We start from the raw sequence: 26,483 nt of genomic DNA on the forward strand, positions 1-26,483 counted from the left end.
CATTACTTCCATCTCCTACGGCTTACATAGACAATCTTCACGAATGAGTTGAGGCCTACCCCCCCAGACAAGGACTTCTGAATAGTAGTTATATCAAGAGAGAATTAGATGTTTCAAAGCGCGAATTCAGCGGGAAAAGGCATCTCGCCGTGGTCTATTTGCCGCAAGCAATGTGCGAGTGAGGCGCAGAATCAACCGACAATCACTCCCATTCTTCTCATCCACCTCACACATCACGAGGAAGCTCTCAGGATGAAATGCGTTGGCATCTCGACTCTAGTCATTGTGGTACATCTATTAGCGTTATGACTCGTGTGGCGTCAGGATGTGGAGGAGATTGGCGTGAAGTGGTGGGCAACAAGCTGAGGAACCCAAAACTTGCCCTCCAACTCATGAAATCCACTTGACACCATCAAGGCCCGCCCTCGACAGGACAAGGGTGGCGATGCTGCGCTGCGCTGGCCTAGCATTATTGCTGCACGTTCCAGCTGCGTCTTGCAGGCTGTGCATTGGACTTTACATAGTAGACTGCGTGACCAGGAGCGCATGCATGACAACGTTGACAGCACCGCACTGGAATTGGCATCGTTTCTGCCCTCGCTCTGGCGTCCTAACCCCAGATAATATGAGCGCGTTTGGCAAATAATCGCCGGTGCTCGATGTACTTTTTTGCTGTTGTTTTTGAGTTTGCGCCGTCTATGGGTCTTCATTTTGAGGGTTGCAGGAATGAACGCGTCGCAACCGTTCCTGGAACCAATGCCGTCATACTCGGTCATTGTGGTTGAAACGAAGGCGCCCCCTGGCCGCTACGGGAAATTGCCCAATACTACGGAGTAGTAGTAGTATTGCACATTGCATCCTAGGCCAAAACTTTCAACGATGCGCAAGTCATGACGAGATACTGCAGCTTCGTCCGGCCGACTGCCGTTTGGCGACCATGCTTCACTTCTGGCTTTGACAGACCAGGAAGCGCCCTGCTGTTTCCATGGCGTTATCCCCGAACCGGATGACATCCAGATCTTGAATGAGATGCGACTGTTCTTGTTACCCATCCTTCTAGAAATATGATGTCAACGAATTGCATGAATTTAGGACCGACTAAACAATCGCATAGGAGATATACCCATGGCTTCATGCCTTGTCTCGACACCCAGTCTCGTTCCAATGCCTTCTCCAGCTGGACAGTAAAAGTGTGAGAGGTCGATGCGTCTTCCAATTTGTATGATCTCACGTTACCTGGTGCAGCCAATGATAACTCGTCGCATAAGCGGGGGACGAGTGTGACATCACGATGCGATGGAGTGCCCCAAGACCAATGGATTGATTCCGTACCTAGGAGACCCTATGTATGCTGCTGCAGTGCCGACACCATGAGTCTGAAGGTTAGCTAACGATGAACTACAAGTCGAGGCTAGCCCATCCTCTACCATGACATTGTTGTAGTACGTGGATGCCGAGATGGAGGGGACTCATGCTTGCTTGTTTTGCCGACACACGGGAGGGAGTAGTAGTATGTAGTACTCCGTCCTGACCAGAGCAGTTGCATCACAGGCAGCCCAGGTAGCACGGTTTGCGGAATGTTGGCTTGGGCGGCGTCGGATTCAGGTGCCACAACATATCACTGAAGAAAACTACCAGGGTACGTGCCTCCATCGATCGCGGTCACGGGTCGTACAACAGCCAGCTTCCAGCTCAGCAACTCTGAAGTTCGAGCCCAGCTGGACAGGGATATGACGTGGAACCACAACCAGGGGGGTTGTAGATTGAAGCCAGCCGAGTGGCGGTCGACCAGCGCGCCGGTGCAGTGCCTGTCCACTATGCCCCATTGGAGAGAAATTGCAGTCCAAGGAGCGGGAAGAGATGAAAAGAGAGATGCCCTGTACAATTGTAAGTAGCAGGACGCACTCTCTGAGCGCCAAGTTGGCGTCATTTTTGGAAGCGTCATGAATGGAGAACGCGCTAGTTTGCTTGGTATGCTCCGATTGGGAGATCCGTCTCTTGAGGAATTCGCAATGGAAAGCATAATCTGTGCGGAATACTCCTTGGGCGTACATATGTATGTACCTACTTAGGTAGTGGTATGTATGTAGACAGTTCCTCGCACTTCATCCTTGCGTCGATTCAGCAGGCAGCTCGTCCACCAAGGCAGACGAGGTGGGCCGATCTGGTTGCAAATGCTGGATCCGCCTGCGATAGTATTGGAGGCCCGCACTATGATGTGCACAGAATTAATTTGGTATTAGGGAGCATGGTTCTTGGCTCGTCTTGGGGCCCATGCGTGTGGTGGTTGCGAGAGATGAATGTCGACAGAGGTTGCTCGTGGGCCAGCCCGTGGGCCTAGCTCGTGGGAAGATCGGCCGCACCATGCGCCTCGCCTACATAGACTAGTCCCCGCTGAGACACTGACTTAGCACGTAGGTTAGTACCTGCGAATCAGTTGAGGACTTGATGGACGAGGACATTTGGAGTTGGGAGCAAACTTGCCGTCGTCATTGCGCCTCGCCGAGGGGAGCTGGGTACTTTAGGTATGTACCTAGGTACATCTGGAGGTCGTAGGTGGGAACCTGGGAAGATACTAGCAAGTACTAGTAGACAAACGCACGGAGTACTCCGTCGACTGGTGATAGCAGCCAGCTGGCAAACACGGACGACCCAGGCGACAGGCAAGGTAACCACGCATAGCGGCAATCATGGACGTCTGGAGGAGGGAAGTGACCACATGCAGGCCGGACGGCACCTGGACGCAACCATGTCACCCAGCCCGAGGACGACATCATGAGTCGACCAACCCTGATTTGGGTTTTCGCTCCATACGCCGATTGGCACTAGTGAGCTCACAGCTGTTTATCCCAGACACATGCGGATAACAGCCAGCCAGTTGAACACGGCACTGGGCAGAGTGGGCTGGTCCCCATCTTCGTTACTGCCTGTGCCTGTGTATTGGTTTTTGTATGCCGTGTCTGCCCTTGTCAGAGATCCCGCCTCCTCCCTTGGACCTCTCCTTTATCTTGTTATTTTTTTTTTCTATTTCCCTTTCTTTGTCTTGAAACAGCCATCGAAGATTGTTCACCACCTCGCCAACCGCCAAAGAAACGAACATATATATTCTCCTCCAGCGCAACGGCGCGTCTATCCGTCGCAAGTCACGTCTCGTCCAAGCCTAGCCGTCGACTAGTTTTCAACTCGTAACTGTACACGCCTTCGAGCCGCTGGCGGCTGCCAAACCCCCAACATGGGAAATTTTATCAGTTGGATCAACGAGAATGTGCCCTCTGGCGAGGACAATGGCAATGGCCAGAGCGACTCGACCAATAAGCCTCAGTCCGTCTGGGGTTAGTTTTGCCCTCGAGAAGCGCCCAACAGAGAGTCGACTAACATGAACCGACTTGTTTGCTTTCTAGGCATGATCGACACTTTGATTCCTGTACTGATAGTGTCGGCCGTTTATCTTATTTTCTTCTTGATCTTCAGAAGATCCCAACGCAGATACTATGCGCCGCGGACGTATATAGGCGGGAAATCGTGAGTGCATTCTAGTTATCGCGGCCCTTTTATTGGCGATAGTTACAGGGACGATGCTGCCGAACCGCATCATGTGCCTCGCCTCGTCTCTACGAGTATCGACCAGCAATGATGCTAATAAGTCTAATCCAGTGAACGGAGTCCGGAAATGCCCAGTGGGTGGTTCAACTGGTTCGGCGCATTTTGGAAGATACCGGATACCTACACGCTCACCCATCAAACCCTCGACGCCTATCTCTTTATTCGCTATCTCAAAATCTGTACCGTCATCTGTTTTGTCAGCTTGTGTATCACTTGGCCCATCCTTTTCCCTGTCAATGCGACGGGTAAGGGAGGCCAGTCGCAGCTGGAGATTCTGTCCTATAGTAACGTCAACGTCGATGAGTCGCCAAACTATTTCTTCGCCCACGCCTTCGTTGCATGGGCTGTTTACGGCTTTGTCATGTACATGATAACGCGCGAATGCATCTTCTACATCAACTTGCGCCAGGCCTACCTGTTGACTCCTCACTATGCCAAACGCATCTCGGCCCGTACCGTTTTGTTTACCTGTGTCCCTAAGGAATATCTCAACGAGGCAAAGATTCGCCAAATGTTCAATAATGCAGTCAACAATGTCTGGATTGCCGGAAATACCAAGGAATTGGACGAGAAGGTCGAAGAACGCGACAAGACTGCTATGAAGCTGGAGGGCGCCGAGGTCAAGCTGATCCAGGCCGTCAATGTTGCTCGAACCAAGGCATTGAAGAAGAGCGGCAATAACAACGAGAGTGAGCAGGACACGGAAACGGCCGATATAATTTCCAGATGGGTCCCTGACAAGAAGCGACCTTCGCATCGTCTTGGCCCATTGGGCCTTGTTGGCAAGAAGGTCGACACGATTGAATGGTGCCGCTCTGAGCTCGAGAAGAGCATCCCAGAGGTGGAGAAGACTCAGCTCGGATGGAAACAAGAAGGAAACTTTGAAAAGGTAGGATCGCTGTTTGTTGAGTTCCACACTCAAGCCGATGCCCAAGCGGCCTTCCAGGTTATCACCCACCACCACGCTCTTCATATGAGCCCAAAGGCCATTGGTGTGAAACCTGTCGATGTCATTTGGAAGAACCTGTCCATTCCGTGGTGGCAACTCATTCTTCGCCGCTATGCCGTATACGCCATTGTTGTGGCTCTCATCGTCTTTTGGGCAATTCCCGTCGGTATCGTTGGTATTATTTCCCAAGTCTCTACTCTCGTCAAACTTCCTGGCCTGACCTGGCTGAATGATATTCCCGAGGTGAGCTCTACTGTGCTGTTATCATGTTGCAAGAGGATCAAATGTGAAATCTAATGCTCGAATTTAGAAAATCCTCGGAGTCATCTCTGGCTTGTTGCCGGCCGTCGCCCTCTCTATCCTCATGTCGTTGGTTCCCGTAATCATGCGTGCCTTGTCCGGGGTCGCCGGAGCCAAGACCAACACTGAGGCCGAGTTATTCACCCAGAATGCGTACTTTTGCTTCCAGGTTCTCCAAGTCTTCCTCATTCGATCCATCACTGATGCCGCCTCCACTGCAATTGTACAGATTGCGGAGAATCCTGGCTCAGTTTTCTCCATTTTGGGAAGTGCTCTGCCGACTACATCCAACTTTTACATTTCTTACTTCATCGTCCAAGGCTTCACAATTGCTATCGGGGTTGTGACCCAGGTTGTCGGTCTGTTCATCTTCAGGTTGTTGTACAAGTTCCTTGCCAGCACTCCTCGCGCCAAGTATACCAAATGGACTACCCTGAGCGCCATCCTCTGGGGAAGCCTCTTGCCTGTCTACACCAACATTGTAGTCATCAGTAAGTTGCCCTTTGTTTGGAAATTGCTTATTTTTCGAGCTTTTTGTTAACAAAAAGTTCTCCAGGCATTGTTTACTCTGTCATTGCGCCCCTCATCCTGTTCTGGTCTACTCTGGCACTCTTCTTGTTCTATCTCGCTTATCGGTATAACCTCCTCTTCGTTTCCGATACCGCCGTCGACACTCAAGGGTTGATCTACCCCCGAGCTTTGAAGCAACTCTTCACCGGCCTCTACCTCGGCGAGATTGTGATGATCGGCATGTTCTCTGTCGTCAAGTCACCTGGACCGGCTGTTCTTATGGCTATTTTCTTGGTCTTTACAATCCTGTTCCACATCACCATGACGCGGAGCCTGAACCCTCTTCTCTATGGCCTGCCCCGCTCGCTCGAGACTGAGGAGGCCATTTTCCAGACTCGTGGTACTGAGATCGACGCGGAAGAAGCCGATAGGGAGACAAGTAATGAAGGCGATGTAACCAATGGTGCTAAGGCGGGGTCGTCCACCAAGAAGATTTTGTCGGGTGGTAACGATTATGGGGTTGAGAAGAAGGGCAACATGTTTACTCGCTTCCTGAAGCCCTGGGTGTTCGCGGACTACGCTACTCTGCGACACATTGTCCCGCAGGAGCAGAGCATTAACTTTGCCCAGCTCCAGCAGGCTGGCGAGGAAAACGAGCGCAACGCCTACTTCCCACCGAGCGTGAACAGCCAGCCTCCTCAACTCTGGGTCCCCCGCGATCCTCTTGGTGTGTCGAAGCATGAGATTGCACTCACGAGCAGAGTCATTCCAATCAGCGACAAGGGCGCTTACCTGGACGAGAAGAACAATGTTGTTTGGTCTGAGGATTTGACCAACGAGGAAGAATTGCCTCCTATCCACGACGAAAAGGTCTACTATTAGAGCTGAGCTGTTTTGAATCGATACCCCTGTGTAACTTGATGGTTTTACCGATCTATTTTGAGATTTTGGGACAATGGGAACTGGCCATGTATTGAGTTGGCTGGGTAAGGGAATTTGCTCTTTTTTTTCTCGAGGGAACTGGGCCGTGCAGGAGGGCTAGAGGGATAGTTGTTAATGAGTACGACGGAACTATCGGCGTTTTGAATAGTGGCGGATGTGTGTGCCGTCTGCTATGATGTTTTTCTTCTATAATCCTTGATGCTTTACGCATTTATTTATCATTCTATGTTCACGGTTGCAGCACCGGCCTGATGGTTTCCTTCCGAGTAACAACTGGACGTGCGATAACTCCAGTTGGCCTCGTCTTGGCATGTTCCAGACTTGGCGTGCATCTATCTATGATCTGTAGAAGAACCGTGCCCGATGACAGATAGACATGGGATGGGACATTTTAGTAGTACGTAGTAGAAGAATAACTTGAAAACCAACATGCCACGATGGACGGAGAACCTGTTGCGCACCCGACCAGCAGTAGACTGCGTTTTACCCATTCAGTCTGATTCCATCAACCTGCAACGGCACCAAGAACATCAACGTTGCAGCGCCGGTAGATCCTCTGAACTTTGCAGGGATGATACGGCGACTCTTCCGCATAACCCTTGCTTTTGAGCTAGACATTTGGACGGAACAAGGCGGAGAAGCGGATCTGGTAGTTATGGCGACGCGCAGGGTGGGAGGTTTCTTGCATAGAAATGAGGGGCGAGCATCTCACTTTTTTTTATCAATAGCAGATGGGGGGGGGAATCAAGTACGAAAGTGTGCTTGTTCAGGATTTGGAGTACACATGTACAATGCCGGCTGTGGTTGAATCTTGGATGGCTGCTTGGGCCTGTAGTCATCGAGATTGTATGCGACCACTTTGCAAGCAGGGCGTTTCACACGCACGCACGCCAAACGAACATGCATCATGCTATAGGCACGGCATCATGTTCATGTTTTCTGCAGGCAAACATGACTTGCAGATGCGGCAAGAAGCAGGACGGGGAGAGCACATGCATGCACGGCGGATGCTGACAGCGTTGCGGAGGAAGGGGATCGATATCATGCGCTCCATGTAATAATACCTTACGGAGTACTCTGTACTACAAGCACAAATGATATTTCAAAGTTGTGAGAGAGAACACCCACCCGCACCCACACACATTTAAAACACACACACAAACACACAAGTCAAGTTGCTTTGTGACCTGGGTGTCCCGTCCCTCGGTGCCGTGCTCAACCGAGGGCCCCACCTATCTCACGCCGCCAAAAGTTTAAGACCAACCACCAGATTTGTGTTGCGTGGTTTCCGCAGCAACCAGCCATCACAATAACAGCCATCACGATTCACCTGATGCAACACGCATCCCATTGCGCACTACTGGGCCGCAACCTGGCTGCTCACTCCGTAATTGGTGTTTTGCACGGCGAGATTTCATCATGTACCTATCATATCCACCGCATCCCCAACACTCCGTAGTACATCCCAGACTCGGGCGGGCCAAATTGACGCTGGTAGGTTGCATTTTGGGCCAGCTCTATCTGGTGGTCGAGGCTCCAAGCCTTCTGGACCCCTCAGTGCCCTCACCCGTCCTTTGCCTTGCATGAGGATGGCGGGACGATGTGTGCGCATGGACGGGGTTGGTTCAACACTATTGGCAACCGCCCGCTGCCTTTGTCTCTTGGCCCATTGATGCCATCCAGTGGCCATTTTACCTTTTTCCCACCACGGACTAGACGCCATATGGTTTTCTGTTTATTTGTATATACTTTCCAACGGTGACAACGGCCGCAACGTGCGCCGCTGTATTGATCCTCCTTTATTTTTCTTCTTCTTTGGAGACGAGCACGCTGCTCTTTTCTTGGAGAAACACAAACGACGGAGCAGCGAGACCGTGTTTATGCGACGTGTCGGCGGCAGAAATCTATGCTCGAAGCGTGATTGCAGATCATTGTGCCGGCTGCTACTTTTGTGCTAGACAGCTGTTTCACAGCACAGGCAAACAAAGCTTTGTCGGTGAGGCGGCTCTTGGCGAGGGCGGCTCTACTCATAAGCACCAGACTGTCATCGGACTGAATACTGCTTTTTTTTACTGGCTGTGCTCTTTGGCGGCTTCGATACAATCACACCGCTTGAGAGACTCGCCGCAACGATGATTTTATACTAGGCACAGCCTCCGCCATATAAACCAACGATATCGCTATACAGAGCATCGATACATTTGAAAACGGCCAAAGCTCATCTCGGGGCGAGCGATGCGGGAGAGGGGCTCCCCAGGCACGGCAACTGCATCTGCAGCTCGCGGCTCGAGGATGAAGAAGAGGAGGACCAGCGCATGGAAGCAAAATGCCACCTTGCTCGCCGTCTCTCTGGCGGCCCTACGACCGGCTGCCGCGGCGGCGCACGCATTTCCCTACGTGCCGACGCAGATTCTCCTGCCGACGGCGTGCGTGAGCGAAGCGACCTGCAGCGGCGCCGACCTGGCCTACGTCTTTTCCCAGGGCGACGACGGGCGCGTGCGGTTTTCCGCCCTGAACTACTCGGCGGACATGACGGCCGGCGCGCAACCCGCGCCGCTGACGACGGACCTGCCCTTCCTCAAGGACCAGCCGGCGACGACGGCCTTTGGGGCCGCGAGAACGAGCAACGGGTCGGTGGTTGTGTATTCGGGGGCGTGCGACGGAGCCGCGGGCTCGCTTTGGAGCTTCTCGCGCGAGGCCAACGGCGACGGGGGCGGCGCATGGTCGAAGCAAACGACAACCCCGGGCCGCTCGCAGCAAGGATCCCCGCGAGGCCCGTATTTCCTCGGAGGCACCTTGGCGTTTTCGTCGAAGCTCTCGCCCGCCATGGACCAGCCGACGGTCTACACGTACGGGGGGATGTGTCGCGCCCCCGAGGCGAGCGCAGAGACGTGGCAGTCGGATGCCAACTACACAAAGGCGATGGTGAGCCTGACGCCGAGCACGCAGGCTGCGGACACGACCTACTCCCTCGGCGTGGCGTCTACGGCTGGTCCTCGAACGCCCATTGCTGGGTTTACCCTGACGCAGTTGCCGGCTTCCGTGACGAACATCTCGGGGGCGGTTACGCAGCAGGCCGGCTTTGTGCTGTTGGGCGGCCACTCGCAAAAGGCATTTATAAATATGAGCACCGCCGCGGTGTGGAATCTCCCCGAGGAGTCGTGGTCGTACATCAATGTCGGGGGGCCGGATGCTTCGGCGGGAGGCGAAAACGTTGAAAGCCGATCTGGACACACGGCCGTCTTGACAGAGGATGGGACGTCGATTGTCATCTTGGGAGGATGGGTTGGCGACGTGAGCAACGCTGCTGAGCCCCAACTTGTTGTCCTGCAGCTCGGCCAGACGTATAGCTCCTGGAAGTGGAAAGTTCCACGGGAACAGCCCGGCGGAAAGGGGGTGTATGGGCATGGAGCAGCCATGCTACCCGGAAATGTGATGATGGTGTACGGTGGATGGGAGACGTCTGCTTCTGGCGGGAGCTCCAAGCGTCAAGCTTCGTCTGGGGGCGCGCTGCGCTTCTTCAATGTCACGTCCATGTCGTGGTCCGACTCCTATTCTAACCCTAGGCCGGGCAAAATACCCACGGGGACAGGATCACACGATGCTCCCGGGGCTGGAAGCGACGCCGTACAATCTAGGAAGCTGGGTCTTGGCTTGGGCCTTGGCTTGGGTCTCGCGCTGCTTTTGGCCCTTCTTGTTCTGGCCTTTTGCATGTGGAGGAGGCGGTTGAATAAGAGGCGAGACTCGCGGAGGGACGAAGCCGCCCAGGTCATGGCGCAAGATGCGCGGTACTTTTCCCACGATGCGGATGAGATGACGGAACGTGAGGATGCCTTCTCATGGCATGTGGCTGGTCACAGCGGCTACCAAGGGGCATCGGAGAAATCGATGGGCTATGAATCTCTTCGAGGGGCGAGGGCGACTCTCGACGATGGGCATGGCCGTGCGATTACGAGAAAGCCAGTCATGAGCCGGAGCATGAGAGGAGGCTATGTGCCCGCAGAGACGCGCTTCAACGCGCTGGCCTCACCGCCGGGCACGATTCATCCCATCCTGGAGGATGAGGAGGACGAGTATCACCAGGCGCCGCAACATGGCACGGAGCCGCTTACACCAACTTCCGAGGAGCACTCGGATCCGTTTGTGACTCCCACCGCTACCGCTACCGCGGCGTCCGTCCTATCTCCGCCTAGCAATCGATCCTCGACGACGGCTAGTCCCGAAGAGCGCCGCCGGTACGATGCCGATGTCCAAGACTGGGTGTGTGATGTAGATGCCGCCGACTCGCTGCTGGAGAGATACAACTCTTCCCGGCAGAGTCGCAGATCGCCTACGCGAAAGAACTCTACGCGCTCGGCGGCTCTGCGGGATGATGAATCCAGAAGCGGCTCCAACTTGTCAGAGTCGAATCGCAGCGCGGCGGACAGTCTGCGCCGCTCGCAGTCGAACCGCAAATCAGGAAGTTTCCTGGGCGGCATGCTGCTCGGCGGCGATCATCCCAAGCCCAGCAGTTCCTCCTCGAGCAGCTACAACACGGCAAAATCTGGCTTCGGAGCACTGCAGGCCGAAGGGCCGGCCTTGCTGGGACGCACGACACCATACACCGCCGCGAACGCCCATGACGACGAGGACTTGACCGCTCCGTCGTCGCCGTCCAAGTCAAAACCCCGGCGAAGCTGGCTTGGGTCCCTCGGCCGTGTGTTCTCCCAATCAGGCGGTTCGTCGCCAAGAGCATCGTCGGAAAACTCGGCCATGAGACCGGAAATGGAGCAGTACGGCGGCGATTACGAGCCTCGCGCTGGTCTTCCAGGCGAGCTTCTCAGGAGGAAGCAAGGCCGGTCGGACTGGGAGGACGGCCCCGAAGCCGGCCCCGTTGCTGGAGGAGGCGAGCAGCGCCCCGAAAACGACTGGGACATTGAGCGGGCCGTGGAGCAGCGCCTGGTACAAGTCATGTTTACGGTGCCGAAAGAGCGGCTGCGCGTGGTTAACGGCGACGCGGAATCGCAAACGGACATGGAGGCGGACGACACACGGCAGAAGGGGGCTCGGTTCAAGGAGACGGACGAGCTGCAGGAGCCCCAGGTTGCCGAGCTGGTTGACCCGGACAAGAACTCGTCCCTGTCGACGGTGGAGCGGGATGAGAGGGGGAGAGACGACAGGCCGTACTCTGAGGTTGAGGATCCGGACTTGCTGCATGTGGACTTTGCTGAGCCGAGGCTGAGCCACTCGACGGACGGCGACTCGGAGAGGAGGTCGTCTGGCGCGGTTTTTACGGCCGAGGCGATTCGGTTCGAGAGGCCTAGGACCAGGGTGTTGCAGATGGTTGATACTATTGAGAGTCGGAGCCAGTCGAGTAGTCCGACCAGAGGGCAGGGACATGGGGAGGAGTAGGAACTGTTGAGGTTGGGATTGCGTGGTGCGGGATACAATTTTGGGATCTGGAATGGAGTTTCGATCTTGGGCTGTGAATTTTTTTTAGAACGAGGGAAAGGGGAGATGTTTCCTGTACTTATTTATTTATTATCGTGTAGTTGTATATGATATGCTTTCGAGCTCGGGTGTGTGAATCTCGACTGGTGAGCGGGGCAAGACGGAATAGGTGTGTTTTGTATTCCGTTTTTGTGAAATAACGACGAGTTTGTCGAGGCGAATGACTTGATACGTACATATAGTGTGAGAATGGCGCAGAAGTATACCGAAAAGAAAGAATGGCGGCGTTGCAGTTTGACATTTACGAGCTTGTGCGGCGGCCGTCTGACTCATTGCCGAGCTGGGGTATCAGACGGCGCCTGGCTGGAATGCCCGTACTCATCACGGTGGTGACGGGTGACGGGCGACGTATCTACACTTGCGAAGAATTCAGCTGTATGCTTGCTCAGCATGTCTCTGCTAGGGGCATAGTTTGGAAGAGCGCGGGAACGAGACCCCACGAGGAGCGGGTAGATATGCCAGCATGGCTGCTAATTGGTGTGTTCTCGGGGATTCGATTGGTGGCCTGATGTATCTGGTTTTCATCAGGTGCTGGGATACGTCGAGATGCAAGGCGGCTTAGTCTTGGCAGCCGACTGCAAATAAATACTGTAGCCAGCGCTTGAGAGGCACTTATATGTGAACCAGTTTGCTTATTACAAAGGCGAGGACTATTGACGCACCGCTGGGGACACACGTCGCTGCTCCCTAGCGTTCATCATGGCGGCTGCTCTCTCGGCCAGGGAGACGCATCCGGTTGGGCCGTCAGCAGCACCGGATAGACCAAGAATGGCTTGGCTGTGAAGTTGTAACGATTTAGCTGTGTTGTACTATTGACAGTAGCAGATGAGCCAAAGAGGATCAATTGATGTTGAGAGGAAGCGTGCCCTATTGGAGGAGGATTGCTGGGTGGAGCAGCCCATGGTGGACAGAGATGTCCGGTCTATTGAACTTGACCATTTGCGCAACTGACATGAGCATTCAATGTTCAGTCGGGTAGATTTAACTGAGCGGTGCACACTGCACACCCTTGGAAGAGGGCAGGTGGCCCATTCTGATTCAGGGCGCTGGCCTAGCGATGCTGCTGACAATACATTCCAACTAATGCAACTTAATTTATAACTTAAAAAAATACATCTACTCTACCATGCTTGATTTATGGTGTAACACTATATGTACGATGGCCATTCTAGAATCGCACCTCCCAAACAATACACACATAGGCCAATGTTTTGTCTGCTCAGAATTGTTCTTAATCACAACTCATCAAACTTGAATCGCATCAAGATTTTATTTCAAGAGCTCGGTACCACATACCGGCAAATGGGGAATCAAGATAAACAAGATCGGTCGTTGTTTCGCTCGCGGTATCAAGTACAGATTCCCTCGGGAAGGCAGCCTGCGACATGAAACAGGTAAACTTGCCCTCGTGAAAGGTGTATTAGTGGCGACAGGGCCCAATGGCACTGGATCAAAAGATTATAAAAGACAGCTTGAGACTTCTCAGTTTGTTAGATACGGCCCCTTTTTAGAGCCTTTGGGGTATTGGCCATTAACAATGCAAGAACACGCATGACACGAAGAATCCCTTCCGGGTCGAGACAAAACGAGTGTATTGTAGTTGGTTACTATTTGAAAAGGGTAATCAAGAGCTCTATCCACCATCTCGATGCCACGCATCTCAGACTAGGAACATGTGCCGAGCCACCTGTTAGGCTTTTGAATGACTGTTCATGCCCATAGACTAAACCAACGCTTGAAAGCCGACGAGGTGCGCTCGACTTCCTTAGATTCAGTCACCGCGTCTTGCTTAGTCGCAGTGTCTTGCTTAGATCCAGTCACCGCGTCTTGCTTAGTCGCAGTGTCTTGCTTAGATCCAGTCACCGCGTCTTGCTTAGATCCAGTCACCGCGTCTTGCTTAGTCGCAGTATCTTCCTCGAGTTTAGTCACCCCGTCTCCCTTAGGCTTAGCCATAGTAACTTCCTTAGGTTCAGTCACCGCGTCTTGCTTAGTCGCAGTATCTTCCTTGAGCATAGTCTTTTTGTCTTCCTCGGCCTTAATCCCTGTGTTTTCCTCCGAGGCGCACTCGTCTTCCTCGAGTTTAGCCTTCTTATTTTCCTCGGGCTCAGTCTTCGTATTTTCCTCCGAGGCGCACTCGTCTTCCTCGAGTTTAGCCTTCTTATTTTCCTCGGGCTCAGTCTTCGTATTTTCCTCCTCGGTGCACTCGTCTTCCTCGGGCTCAGTCTTCGTATTTTCCTCCTCGGTGCACTCGTCTTCCTCGGGTTTAGGCGTAGGGTCTTCCTCAGCGGTGCACTCGTCTTCCTCGGGTTTAGGCGCAATATCTTCCTCGGGTTTAGTCCCCGAGATCCACGCCTCCTGTTTCTTAACGCACGCAGGATAGGCGTCCCACTGTTCCCTCTGGCATTGAGGCAGGGTCATCCTGCGCGTATTGTTGGTGATGAAACAGTCGTTTGCGCCGAATTCGGCCGCGGCAACGCATACGTTGTGAATAAAGTCGTTGTCGGAGTGGCCCTTCTTATTGTCGAGCAAGCATTTCATATCATCTTCACGGCGTTGACGTTGGCATTTCCCGCCAAAGTCTTGTTTTTTTTTGCATTCTTCGTCGGCCTCTTGAGTTCTCTTTGAGCACTTGTCTGCCCAGATTTGGGTGTACTCTCTGTCCTGCTCAGTCGAGGGTTTCCCGGGTCCAGTGTAAGTGCATGTAAGGTAGGACTCCACCGCCTTCCGCTGGCACTGTCCCTCGATTTCGGTATTATTTTTGACACAGTCTTCAACGCGTTGAATAGCCAAGGGTTTACATTCATCATGTCGAGATTGCTCTGTCACTTTAGGTTTAGACTTGTCCACCATGCATTCCGTAACAGCCTTTCGGCGAACGTCATTGCCTTCGCAATCACCTCTGCCTTCACTTCGACAGGCTTGCACAGCGTTTGTACCTTGAGCTTTGACGCAGTCTTCCTGCAGAGAGGACCACTGCTTCTCCGTTATATCGTAACGTCGTTCTAGCCTCTGAGAAGCCGGCATCGCGAGGGCCGATCCCCCGAGAAGAAAGAGGGCAACAGATACGGCCTTCATTGCCAAGTATTCTGTTTTCAAATTGGAAAAAAGATATACAAAAAAGTGTAGAAAGCCGTGGTTAGTTGGCCGTAAAAGAGTGTCTATAAGTGAGAATAATACCAAGTAGTAGCGATTTAGAGCAGACCAGATTGAGGCTGTTTGTTGTACTCTTATATAGTTGCGTTTAGCTTGTAAAATTACGTCCCCCCTTTGAGTGAGCATTCAACTTCTAGATGAAGGCCCCGCCGGTATTATCTTTGCATAATACCTTAGTCATGTCATCAATGGCTGCCGAGTAACTAGTAGCACCAGGGAAATTACAGGACTGTCCGAATACTTGGAAGAATTTTAATGCGTACCCAGGGCTTTGATATGCATTAAAAGTAATAGGCCCAAATAGGATGGCTATATAGTGAGCTTACGTACAAGGCCACGCAGTACGTTTCTGAGGTGTGGTGAAAGTGCAGAGAGAGGTTGTTGTCCTCGTCTTTAACCCCTATCATGTCTATATTTATTAAACTAAGAGCGGGAATATAATTTCTCCTCGTGACCGATAACTAGTAGTTACGCTGTAAAACTTACCAGTTCGTGGCGAACACCCGCGCTTAGGTAATCCTTGACGCTAATAGCAATCTAACACATGGCAGATTATCGCATTAGGTTCCCCGCTAAATTACGACAGCATAATTAGAGGATATATTTTCCTCTATATTTGAAACAACTTTAATAGGTAAATAATGCAGGTTTTATGCGCACTAAACCCTGCTACTACTATATTTCCTACACTCTAGCTCAGTCTAGCATTAAACAGCATAAATAATAAACTTGCGACACAAGCCGGTGGGACCGCAAGCCAAATAGGAGCTGTACATGTATACCTATCGCTGTGACCCGCAGACATTTTTGTAAGTCACAGCTCCCGTGGGACCTCCTCCCAGTGGGAGGCGGAAGCGTCTAGTTACTATGCTAAACCATGCCATGATATACTGTCTGGTACTGCGCCAAGGTGGAGGTATATGCACGTGCTGGGTATAGCTTCGAGTCTTGCTACTAATAGGAATTAAAAGTCTTGTTACGAAAATTTACAGCTCAGGAGGTCTATTTGATTGTCGGCTGACTCCTCGTTCAACGACCAAGTCGTAGTGGGCACGCCATTCAATGCCTGACCGTGCTACTATAAAACTTGGAGTCTTTTGACAGCATAAAGGCTATAAACCGCCGTCTTGATGACACCTAGGCCACTTGAGCACACATGCAACATCTTGTCGCAGCATAGGTGTCTAAGGCAGACAAATCCGAGGCCACGTAGACGAGTCCCGGGACCTACGGGCCTGCGTAGCTAGGATGCCGGCGCAAGCATAAATCATCATGAAAAATCTCTATGCGCATTAAAAGCACTGGAGGGTTTCTCCCGGCAAGAAACTCGCGGTAATAATCAACTATCAGGTGATTTACCGTCAAGTACGCTGCTCGTGGTTAACTAAGTCGATGGAGTTCAAGAAGGGGAGAAGTTGCTCGGGCTATTAGTACCTATAACTAAATTCCTAGCTCTCGTATATTGTATATTCTTGTCTTCAAGGCTCTATTCTATTCATTGACATCTACCCAGCTAAAGATTTCATAGAAGCTATACAGTCCAAGTTACCTTTTTGGTCATGTTTGTAGCGTGACTTCAATACTTGGTTTTCGACACAGCTTATCTAAATACCTGGTGAATCGTACTATTGGCTTGTCTACAAAGCGCCAAAAGATATCGGCAACCCAAATCACAATACCCATTATAAATACAATGTCAAGAACTAATATCGCTGTTCTCTTCCACTGGCTATTATCTTCCCCAAACCAAGAATGCACCCTAGCCTTGATATCCGCTCCGATGGAGATCTGAATGGCATTATGCACGAGGTAGACTGAGTATGACACATCTCCCAGATACTGAGCGACTGGCGTCGTGAAGGCTTTTTGCAGGGTTGGGACCCGGAAGAGGGCCACAATCACTAGCACTGAAGAGACGCTGGTCCAGAATTTCAAGGGCAGGAAAAATCCCTCGGTATCTACATACACCTTTGGGGTGTGTGGGTAGACCCAACGAAAGTCAAATGAGCTTTCGACGCGGTGTATCGGATATCCAGCCAGGTAAAGGCCAACGAGGAATATAGTAATCCAGAATGCCGACTGGAGTCGTGATATCCATTGCATCCCCTCTCCTATGCTCTCATTCCCTTTTTGGCTTCTTTTGCGTTGTTCGATAATGGCTTCGGTCTCGGCAATAAAAAGACCGGCCATGAACAAGAAAACAGCCCAGTGGCCACTTGCATTCGAGTGAATTATTAGGAGGCCAACGACAAATAGTCGCATCCACGTCCTAAGCCGTGAAACACCTATAATAACTAGAAAGAGCAACATGGAGCAGCAGAACTCAATCGGGATAGTCCAGAGATGCAAGAGGCTGACATTGTGATTATCCCAACCCCAGCAGTACATGGCTGCGCTAGTTTGGGCGTATACGTCGCTAATCATGGTCCATACCGGCGGTGGGCTCCGGTATATGCATGGAACAAGAATCTTCTCAAAAATGATGCTGGCGATAGTAGGCAGAAAGAGGCGGAATCCGCGACGGAAGATTAAAGATACGAGAGACTCTGAGAGTCTCTCGTGCTCCCCGGACCGAATCAGGAGAACACTTCGGTACGACAAGACGAATCCAGAGATTAAAAAGAAGCAAGTAACCATGGGAACGCCGAGAAAGAGAACCCGTATAAAAGGAAGCTGCAATAGATTTGATCCCATTCCTTCTTGTTCGTTAACGCCCCAGGTTTCCTCTATCCATTCATTATTTGGCTGTATGCCTAAAAGGTGGTAGACCGCCACAATAAACGAAGCGTATCCTCGTAATCCGTCAAGAAATGACGTTTTGTGCAGCTGTCGTGGCTTAGAGGCATAGTAGATGTTGCTGATAAAGCTTGGAGTGATGGCGACAACTAATAAACGAAGAAGAGCGAAGACGCTCAGAAAGGAGAAGGAATGTGCAATTTTGATGCAGGATTTACGCCTTGTCTGGTGTTCGCCTAGTTCATAACCGTCGGAATTAGAGAGGAGGCCCTGAGAAAGCTCGTCGGATTGATCAAATCGGTCTAGGGGAGGGTTCAAAAAGGAGCGAGCCCTCGATGCCCCGTTATGGAGTCGACTCAAGAGGTACTCAGTCATGGCCAAGGTTGATGCGAGATTCTAACCACATTGCCAGACAATTAAGAGTCCCAAAATATCGAGTATAATAGCGCCAATGGCGCCGAGTATATTAGATAAGAATTATCTAAAGAATGAATAATAAATGGAAATAAACACGCTATTTATCTTATGCGTAGCTTTACCAAAGCAGCGAAGCTGTAACAAGAAACTATATTTGCTACAATCTTGAGACTAGGAGTCCTTGCTTTTTGCAATGTCGTTATAGGTGTCAGCGACGACTTGCCCCATATTGAGGTCCTGGTATCTGACACACATGCGTGGACTGCAAGACCGCCTTGACGAGGAAGGGGTCCAGTGAGAAGAACTAGACGCGGCAAAAAAGAAATAACCTGACTGAAGCCCAGCATGACTCTTCACTGGCCATTTTAGTTTTGGGCGTCATGTTCCAGTTGCCACGTAGCAACAATATCAGTTCATTTCTCGCCATGACTCAAAGTACTCGACTTGTATGACTAACAAGGGAGCGCCTTTTGAAACCCAAAACAAAATGAAACGGAATTCTGTCCCAGCGTCCCCAGGCCCGCGCAAGAGTCAGGCCCCCATGCCAAAGTGTGAGGCCCGTCTAACAATTCCGCCGGGTTACCAGGTCGACATGGGCGCGAATTAGTTGACACATCCTTCCCTTCCCTATACCGCCGCAAGTTGCATTATTTTGGCAGGCTTGTTCATGATCGCTGACTGGTGCGTTCAATGCTGGCCGTTTCGGATGAGACAACAGTGCAGGGTATATATACTTGGTTTCGTGTCGGCCATTGACGTTTTTAGTTAAATGCATACCCTTCGTCGCCCCTAGTCCCACCCTTCTCTGCAGGTCCGACCTTGCCTCCATCTAATTTTAAGCGGATTAAGATGGTTGCAACCTGTTAAACCTTGGACGAATCTCAACTATTTCGCGAGATTTTCTGGGCTGACGTGACTGTCCTAGAAATGCGGCTTTACTACACTAAAAACGTATATACAAGGTACTTGGTATTTCCGTGGGGTACAGAGACAGCTTACTTAGAAACTTGAAGCTGACAACTATTCAATTTAGTTTGGGGCATGCGCTACTACAAACTATAGTTGCCTGCGCCGGAGTATCGTTTCTTGTCGTCAGCCTCAGTGTGACAAGGGTTCAGTATGAAGGCTTAGAGCCAAAAGGGCTCAATTTAATAATAATCTCAAAGGGTCTCCAAGGTCTAGAGTTACTATAAGAAAAGAAGAGAAGAGTAACTATCTTATTTATATAAAAGAAACGCCTAAGCCTAAAGTTCTTACCTAGGTATATATTTTAGCTGTGAAACTAATAAGTTTTATATCAGTAAAGCCCCTTTATTAGGCTTTACAATCTGTTGGCCCTTTTTCGTGTAACACTCACTGATAACTTCTTCATGCCAATAAGAGCATTTCGGAAACCATGAAGTTAGCAGCAGAAAGCAGCTTTGTTCTCTCCGGTCCGACTCCGTAATTGACAGCCCGACAACTATCAAGGCCGCTTAGAGGCTCTCAATACGAGCGATCCAATCCCCGTCCTCTCTAAACAGGGTATTACGGACCTTGAAAGTCTGAAATATGCCGTGTTTCTTTCGACGTTTATATGCTATTGTATTACCTATTTGCTAATAGAAGGCCAACTTGCGACTCGTCTAGACGGCCACGTTTCTCTCGCAGTCGATTTCCATCGATCAAGCATCGATGTGTCTCTGCATCGATTATGCTGAAGTCGATTTTTATGCTATAGTCTCCGACTCTAGTGAGAAGAAGAGCTTCCAAGAAATAATAGACAGCTGCAGCCATGTGGGCGTACTTGTTACACGGAAAAGGCCCAACAGATCGTGACGCCCAATAAAGGGGCTTTACTGATGCAGGACTTATTAATTATATAGCTTTAATATATACCTAAGTAAAAGCTCTAGGCCTAAGTATTCCTTTATATATATAAAATAGCTATTTTCTTTTTCTTTTATAGTAACTTTAGACCTTAGAGACCCTTCGAGATTATTACTAAATTAAGCCTTTTGGCTCCAAGCCTTCCGAATTGAACGCTTGTCACAGTACTTTCAGCCGCCGGGATGCACCCCCTAATAATATTAATGGACCTGCGGTTAAAGTTGAAATAGTCAACATGTTTGATATCTTGCCTAACTTCTTCCATGGAAATAATATCAGTCTAGAAAGCACATCATATATCCTCGATACGTACGGCAAGTTTGTCTACCAGTCTATTAAGAAACTAGCGTCTGCGATGCACTTCGAGTACGACCACGGACTCTGGCTGGACTCGGAAGCTATTGCTGTTTGACCTTTTGGACTTCGCGAGACATTTAACATGTATATCAAGGCACCTACGGTATTCCGATTGTGACAAGGGCTCGGAAAGAGGGCTTGGAGCAATAGCTCAACTCATCTAATAACAGTCTTTGGCATCAAAGGTCCTTGGTTTTCCTTAAGGCCTCAGTCGCCAAAGACGTCTTTAAATACAAGAAGTCGGTGAGGGCCTTCTGCCTTAATCCCGTGACCGTAGCTCTTGTGTAACAGGGCGATTTCCGTGTAACAACTTTTTAATTTCCTACATGTAGAGTGGAATTATGTATTATATAGGAAATAAATACGTCAGAATATTATTGCCCGGGAGAATACTCTCATCCTATACTTGCTTAGACGGAGCAACTTGTATCTTGGGGCAGCATTTGCCATCTCTAGCCGATACAATAGAAAAAGAGCTTTGGCTGTACCGAATCGCAATTGCCATACTGCGCATCACGCAAGGCGGCTATTAATGAACGGCAACTATCAAATAACAAAACAAATTAGATATTTATTACTAAGGTATAAAGACTAACTTTACCTCGAGGTATTAATAAGAAAGTCCTAGAACTATATATCGTCAAAAAGTACCGCATTGCGCGCAGCTGTACTATTACTACACGTACCTTGTCGTTATAGCAGCGGCATATTCAGCGAGGCACGTTTCCGGCAGCTATTTGCCGCTCTCTGATGGTGCCGTTTCTGGAGGTCACCGATCAGCTTCTTGCCTCTCCTCAATTTTATACGCCTCGCTAGGTTTATCTGCGCGCAGCTTCGGGTCCGCCTAGCTTTGCTATTTGGGAATTTTGCGGCCATAATCGCGCTAGTCTATTTTTACTCTTCTGCCTAACTAGTCGGTTGCGATCCGCCACAAGACAAGCGGGTTAACCTATACTACACTTAAAAGTTAAAGTAGTACTAATTAATATAATTTATACCTATTATAAGTAACCTATTTTAATAATATTCATTCCAGTCACAGTCTGACGCAACAGCAGAATAGCCAGAGCCTGCTTTATTGGCCAACTAGTGTATTTTCTCTGGTTTGCAGGCCTAGCGTCGACCTTGAGCAGCTGAACATTTGAAAACTTGTCCAGGCCAACCGCGGAGAGTTCAACTCCACCGTCCATGAGTCACCACTCATCCACACGCGGGCAAGACGTTGGACACATACAAGGCAATCGTATAGCTACATGAGCGCGGAATCCTCGCCAACGCCAGGAGGGCTGTAGAATAGAAGCCAACCCACCATGCCGTCGTTTACACCCCTCGCCGCCGAAGCCGCCGGCAAGATCGCCTCGTACGCCATCCTCGACGACCCCAACCACTTGGCCGTCGAAACCGGCCAGGCAGAACACCGCATCGGGCTGGTGAATTCGTGGCAAATACGTCAGGGCAGCAGGGTTCTCGAAATCGGCTGCGGCCAGGGCACTTGCACCGCGGTGCTCGCCGAGGCCGTCGGCCCCGAGGGCCACGTTGATGCCGTCGATCCCGGGCCTCCCGACTACGGCGCGCCCGTCACGCTCGCCCAGGCGCAGGCGCACCTGTCTGCCGGTCCTGTAGGGGACCGGATCACCTGGTACCACGCGGAGCCGGTCCAGTTCCTCGCTGAGAACCCCGGCACGAGGTGGGATTTCGTCGTGCTGGCCCACTGCATCTGGTACTTTGACGGGCCGGACACGCTGGGCGAGATGCTCGCCGCGCTGAGGGGCCGCGCCGCCGGGCTCCTGGTGGCAGAGTATGCGCTGACGGCCAGGGAGAGGGCTGCCGTGCCTCATGTCATGGCTGCCGTTGCGCGCGCGGCGCTCGAGGCGCACAACAAGACGAGCGAGGCCAACATCCGCTGCCTGTTGGGCCCGCTGAGCATCAAGGACGCGGCTGCCAGGGGCGGCTGGGCTCTGGACAAGGAAGAGGTTCACGTCCCGGGCGTGGCGCTCCTGGATGGGTCGTGGGAAACCGGGACGGTGAAGAGCAGGTGGTTCCTGGAGGAGATTGACAAGTACATTACGGATGTGACGCTGAAAACTACGCTTCTGTCGGCAAGGGAGGCCGTCGTTGGCGCGGTTGGGCTACTGAATGGTGAAAAGGTTAGAACCATGGACGTCTGGGTCTCTCGATTTGTTTAAGCACGAGCGGTGTATATATGATGCGGCATCGTTACCAAGAACGATGTTAAAAAGCTTATAACCTTGTCATTCAACTCTCATGCCTTGACCTTTGCGCCTGAATCGTCCTCGTCGTACTCATCCTCAAACGGCTTCAGCCCCATTCTTGCCCAGGTGGATTTGACCATCAACGTGACATCCTTGTCCTGAGACTTGAACATCAAGTCGGAATGTCCGTCGCCAATAAATGTTGCGGAACGGTCCTAAACACAAGTCAGCTTCGCTATAAAGTCACGGTTCGTTGGTTTCTGCTCACCAGGCCAAGGGTAAGCTTAATAAACGTGTCAACCCAGTGATGCCTGTACACGTGTTTGGGCTGCTTCCCATCAACAACGCTCAAAATATTCTTGGCCACGGTGGCTGCTTGACGCATCGCAGAGCGGGCATTAGGACACGGCGTCTCGGTATCGGCAACTTCTCCACAAGCATAGACATTGGGACACTCGTCATCAGCTATCTGGAGCGTCGGCTTAACCTTGATGTATCCGTTTGTGGAAATCGATTGTGGCGACAAGGAGCTGAGGAGTTCCGAGCACGGCGACTGTCCCGTGCAGTTGAGCTGGTTGTATCAAACGTGGTAAGCACACGTGCGCGTTTCAGACATGTACCCGCGAGCAGGAAAATAGCTTACAAAAAGGTCGCATGGAATTTCTCTCCCCGACCGCAACGTCACCTTCTTGGCCGCGGAATCCTCGTCCACGACCCTATCCTCAAGAACAACCTCGACGCCCAGCCTCGTCAGCCCCTCGAGCGCCTCGTCCTGCAACCTCTTGCCGAAGCGATGCATCACCGCCGCCCTCGAGTGAACGAGAACAATCCTCTTGTCGGGGTACAAATCCTTGGCATCAGCGGCAACCTCGACGCCCGCCGCGCCGCCGCCCACAACCACCACCGTCTGTGCCGCCTCGATGCCCGACTGAATCCCGCGAAGCAGCGCGACGCCGACCCTCTTCTCGGCGGCATTCACCCGCGACGGCAGCCCGGTCCTGACGCCCGACCCCGTCGCGACAACAAGGTAATCGTACCTGATGGACTCGCCGCTCTTCTCCAGCCGCACATGGGTCCCGTCGACGCTCGCCGCGCGGTCCTGAACCCACTCCAGCACGCCGGGCAGGCACTCGACGTATTTGCCGTACGGGATAAAGGCCTTGTGCTCGTGGCCCTTGACGACGCAGAACCGCGGCAGCACCCACGTGAACTGGAAATGGCTATTGGGCTCGACGACGACGACCCGGTAGCGGCTCCGCGGCGGCAGCTGGCCGGCCACCAGGCGAGCGACGTGGTGTCCGGCAAACGAGGCGCCGACAATGACAATGGTGCGGTCGCGCCCGTCGGCCGGCGTGCTCCCGAAGAACTGGGCGCGGCGGCGCACCACGGCCCTGTTGAAGAGGTAGCTGAGCTCTTGGCCGAGCACGACGAGGATGTAGCCGAAGGCGCGGGCGTACAGCCCCAGCTTGGCGAGCATTGCGGCCGGCGGTTCGTGGAACCGAGATGAGGAGAGGGGTAAAGTCAGAGGGGGACAAGATAGTCGAGGTTTGGAGAAGGAAAAAACACTGGCCGTCGCTCTCTTCATATACATGGCCAGTGCCCCAGGGGTCGTTTTCAGCTCGGATCCACGGGCAGCCGGGGGACTCCATGGCAAGGCCGAGCCTGGATCCGCCCCGATCTCCGTCCGAGGCGTGGCCATGGCCGCGCTGGCGTGCTTGGGGTCGAAATCACCGAGCGTTTTGCTCGACGGTCCCCAATTGTCCGCTGCGAGACCGGGGCTGAGGCTTGGCGACAATGAAGATGTGGGGCTGGCGCGTTATCTGATTGATCTGATAACGCTAATTGCGCCACAGGCTCCGAGGCTGTGGCCGGAACAAAACTGCCTGAGAATTCTGTCTCGTGAATTGGAGCGATGCAGTGCCTCGGATTTAATATTATGAGCACTCTGTATAAGACTCTGGTGCCGGCGAAATGTTGACCTAGGGGTAGGCAAAGCCAAGAGAGCTAAGCCTATTTGAGCCCCTCCGGGGGCCCTGCCGGGGGCCGCCTGCGGCGAGCTGTGGCCTTCGGCCGGCTCTCGGCAATAACACCGGGCTTGACTTGACTACATGCGTCTGGTATTTCACCCCGTTCCCGATGCTACACGTAAATGGTATAGGCCACTTTTTACTCATTAATTACCGGAAAGTATCAAGTTTTTAATTCATTCAATACTTCAAAATAACCTTGCATGTATATCACATTCAAGAGGTAAAGCGAAAGCGGCAGCCAGCTCTGGTTACTGCCGAGTTCCAAGTTCCAACGTGCCGTCAACTCAACGTCAGCCACCACCAATGCATGCCAACTTCCAGCCAAATCACATATACACCCTTTCATAACCCCGGCAACTCCTGGACCTGCCGCTCAGCCCTCGTGGTAAGCACCTCATGCACAGGAAACGGGTACCAGACTTGCTGCGCCCGGAACGGAGGCTGCGGCACAATCTGCTGATCCATGTACCCAGGGGAGTAAACCGACGCCGGCGCCGGCGACGAAGGCGAAGATGCGTACAGACCGGTGTTGGAGTTGGAGCCCGTCATGTCGGCGGCCTCCTGTTTCGCAATGCTGCCTGGGTACCCATGGGCCGGGCCACTGCCGAATTCTGCTCCCGGAGCAAATGCCAGCGACGGTTGGGGCTGAGCGGTCGGAGCCGGCGGCTTTTGCCTCCAGCGACGCAGTAGGAATGACATGGAGCCGCCTACCAAAGCCAAAGCGGCTGAGCAGTCGGCAAGAGTCAGCATCATCTTCTTCTTCCGGCATCTGTCAGGGGTTGACCTTGGCACGTGTGCGCTCTGGAACTCACCGACTCCTCCGACTACGCCTCCGATAATCGCGCCCACGGGCGTGGGATTCTCCGGCGGCAGCACCGTACTTGGCGCCGACGCCGACGTAGTGCTTGTAGAAGCTGAGGTGGTAGTTGTGCTGGGCGGCCGAGTATTGTAGACCGGTCTTGTTCCGTCCGTCGTGGAGCAGGCGAACCACGTGCACCCGGAACATGGGTCGTCGACAAAGGAGAGGGTCAGGCAGGAAGGCTTGGCCGAGTTTCTGCTATTTCACAAGAATCAGCGACTTGTCCCCCTGCAAGCGCGCCGTCTTTCTTACCAATACACCGTCTCCGCGTCTGTTGGGGAGGGAGAATCGTACGACACGCATGCCGTGGGAAGGGTGCAATATCGATCGGTACAACAACCCTGGACGCTGCGTCTCGTATTGTAGAGACATGTATAGGGTCCCGAGGCGCAAGTCAGCGCTTAAAAGTCGTCAGCGTGCCAACTGGACAAAGTCTGGTAACTGCCGTATCTGTTCATTATGACCTACGGTCTACACCGGAGACATATCCACAAGTCTTGGGCGCCGCCTGGCGTCCAAAAAGCCCCGAGAACTGTGTCAAAGCTACTGGAGGAGTTGTCGGGGGAGGACCAAGCTCGTTCTCGGTTTGGCTTGGGGCATGGGCGCGAGCGTGGGCACAGGCACCGGCGGCAACGATCGAGGCCGCGCCAATCTTGGACTGCTCAAGCACCAACATTGTAGGGATGCTTGCGGAGGTCTCGTCATGCAGTTGGAACTATCCGAATAAGGCTTACGTCGTATAGATTACGTGTTTGGCTATAATATTGTGTGCTAGCCTTGCGTCTTATATCCAAATACCTGGCTTCGTCCCATGTTTCACGATGGGCTGCCCGCGCAGAGTGCCAGGCTTACAGGCAGGCTGTATCCCACGGGACTTCAGCTTTGTTGGCGTTTAGGGCTGGAAGTCCCTTGGAAAGTGGACGGTCTAGATTTGACTTTTAAAGTTTATTAATCAAGCTGCGTACCAAGATAGGTTCTGGGTAGCAGGGATGGATGGACTCGCTGCTTAAAATAGAGTATAGTATTCGGTTTGTCACGTGTCTGGTAGGCACTGC

The 26,483-nt window shown here is 52.2% G+C and overlaps 7 protein-coding genes across 7 annotated transcripts; 3 read left to right on the forward strand and 4 right to left on the reverse strand.

The window, feature by feature from the left end:
* Positions 1-3,232: 3,232 nt before the first annotated feature.
* On the forward strand, positions 3,233-6,244 carry G6M90_00g046710 (uncharacterized protein; the record flags this gene model as incomplete). The annotated part of the gene is made up of 5 exons (XM_014689310.1): positions 3,233-3,332; positions 3,402-3,522; positions 3,655-4,795; positions 4,863-5,343; positions 5,409-6,244. The coding sequence occupies 5 exons, from the start codon at positions 3,233-3,235 to the stop codon at positions 6,242-6,244; spliced, it is 2,679 nt and encodes an 892-aa protein (XP_014544796.1).
* A 2,352-nt stretch (positions 6,245-8,596) lies between these two features.
* G6M90_00g046720 (uncharacterized protein) lies at positions 8,597-11,695 on the forward strand (the record flags this gene model as incomplete). Its single annotated transcript, XM_014689311.2, has 1 exon — positions 8,597-11,695. One exon carries the CDS (start codon positions 8,597-8,599, stop codon positions 11,693-11,695), a length of 3,099 nt encoding a protein of 1,032 aa, XP_014544797.2.
* A 1,809-nt stretch (positions 11,696-13,504) lies between these two features.
* Positions 13,505-14,869, reverse strand: G6M90_00g046730 (uncharacterized protein; the record flags this gene model as incomplete). Its single annotated transcript, XM_014689312.2, has 1 exon — positions 13,505-14,869. The coding sequence occupies one exon, from the start codon at positions 14,867-14,869 to the stop codon at positions 13,505-13,507; it is 1,365 nt and encodes a 454-aa protein (XP_014544798.2).
* A 1,635-nt stretch (positions 14,870-16,504) lies between these two features.
* On the reverse strand, positions 16,505-18,058 carry PaAT-1_0 (O-acetyltransferase PaAT-1; the record flags this gene model as incomplete). The annotated part of the gene is made up of 1 exon (XM_066130417.1): positions 16,505-18,058. One exon carries the CDS (start codon positions 18,056-18,058, stop codon positions 16,505-16,507), a length of 1,554 nt encoding a protein of 517 aa, XP_065986481.1.
* Positions 18,059-21,636: 3,578 nt separating this feature from the next.
* ustM (Methyltransferase ustM) lies at positions 21,637-22,512 on the forward strand (the record flags this gene model as incomplete). The annotated part of the gene is made up of 1 exon (XM_014689313.1): positions 21,637-22,512. The coding sequence occupies one exon, from the start codon at positions 21,637-21,639 to the stop codon at positions 22,510-22,512; it is 876 nt and encodes a 291-aa protein (XP_014544799.1).
* Positions 22,513-22,589: 77 nt separating this feature from the next.
* On the reverse strand, positions 22,590-24,238 carry fer8 (Fe-regulated protein 8; the record flags this gene model as incomplete). The annotated part of the gene is made up of 3 exons (XM_066130418.1): positions 22,590-22,754; positions 22,808-23,110; positions 23,183-24,238. 3 exons carry the CDS (start codon positions 24,236-24,238, stop codon positions 22,590-22,592), a joined length of 1,524 nt encoding a protein of 507 aa, XP_065986503.1.
* A 673-nt stretch (positions 24,239-24,911) lies between these two features.
* Positions 24,912-26,104, reverse strand: G6M90_00g046770 (uncharacterized protein; the record flags this gene model as incomplete). Its single annotated transcript, XM_066130419.1, has 4 exons — positions 24,912-25,294; positions 25,382-25,626; positions 25,681-25,828; positions 25,897-26,104. 4 exons carry the CDS (start codon positions 26,102-26,104, stop codon positions 24,912-24,914), a joined length of 984 nt encoding a protein of 327 aa, XP_065986247.1.
* Positions 26,105-26,483: the final 379 nt, after the last annotated feature.

This window comes from Metarhizium brunneum, chromosome 2, assembly GCF_013426205.1.
Source record: "Metarhizium brunneum chromosome 2, complete sequence".
Classification (NCBI taxonomy): domain Eukaryota; kingdom Fungi; phylum Ascomycota; class Sordariomycetes; order Hypocreales; family Clavicipitaceae; genus Metarhizium; species Metarhizium brunneum.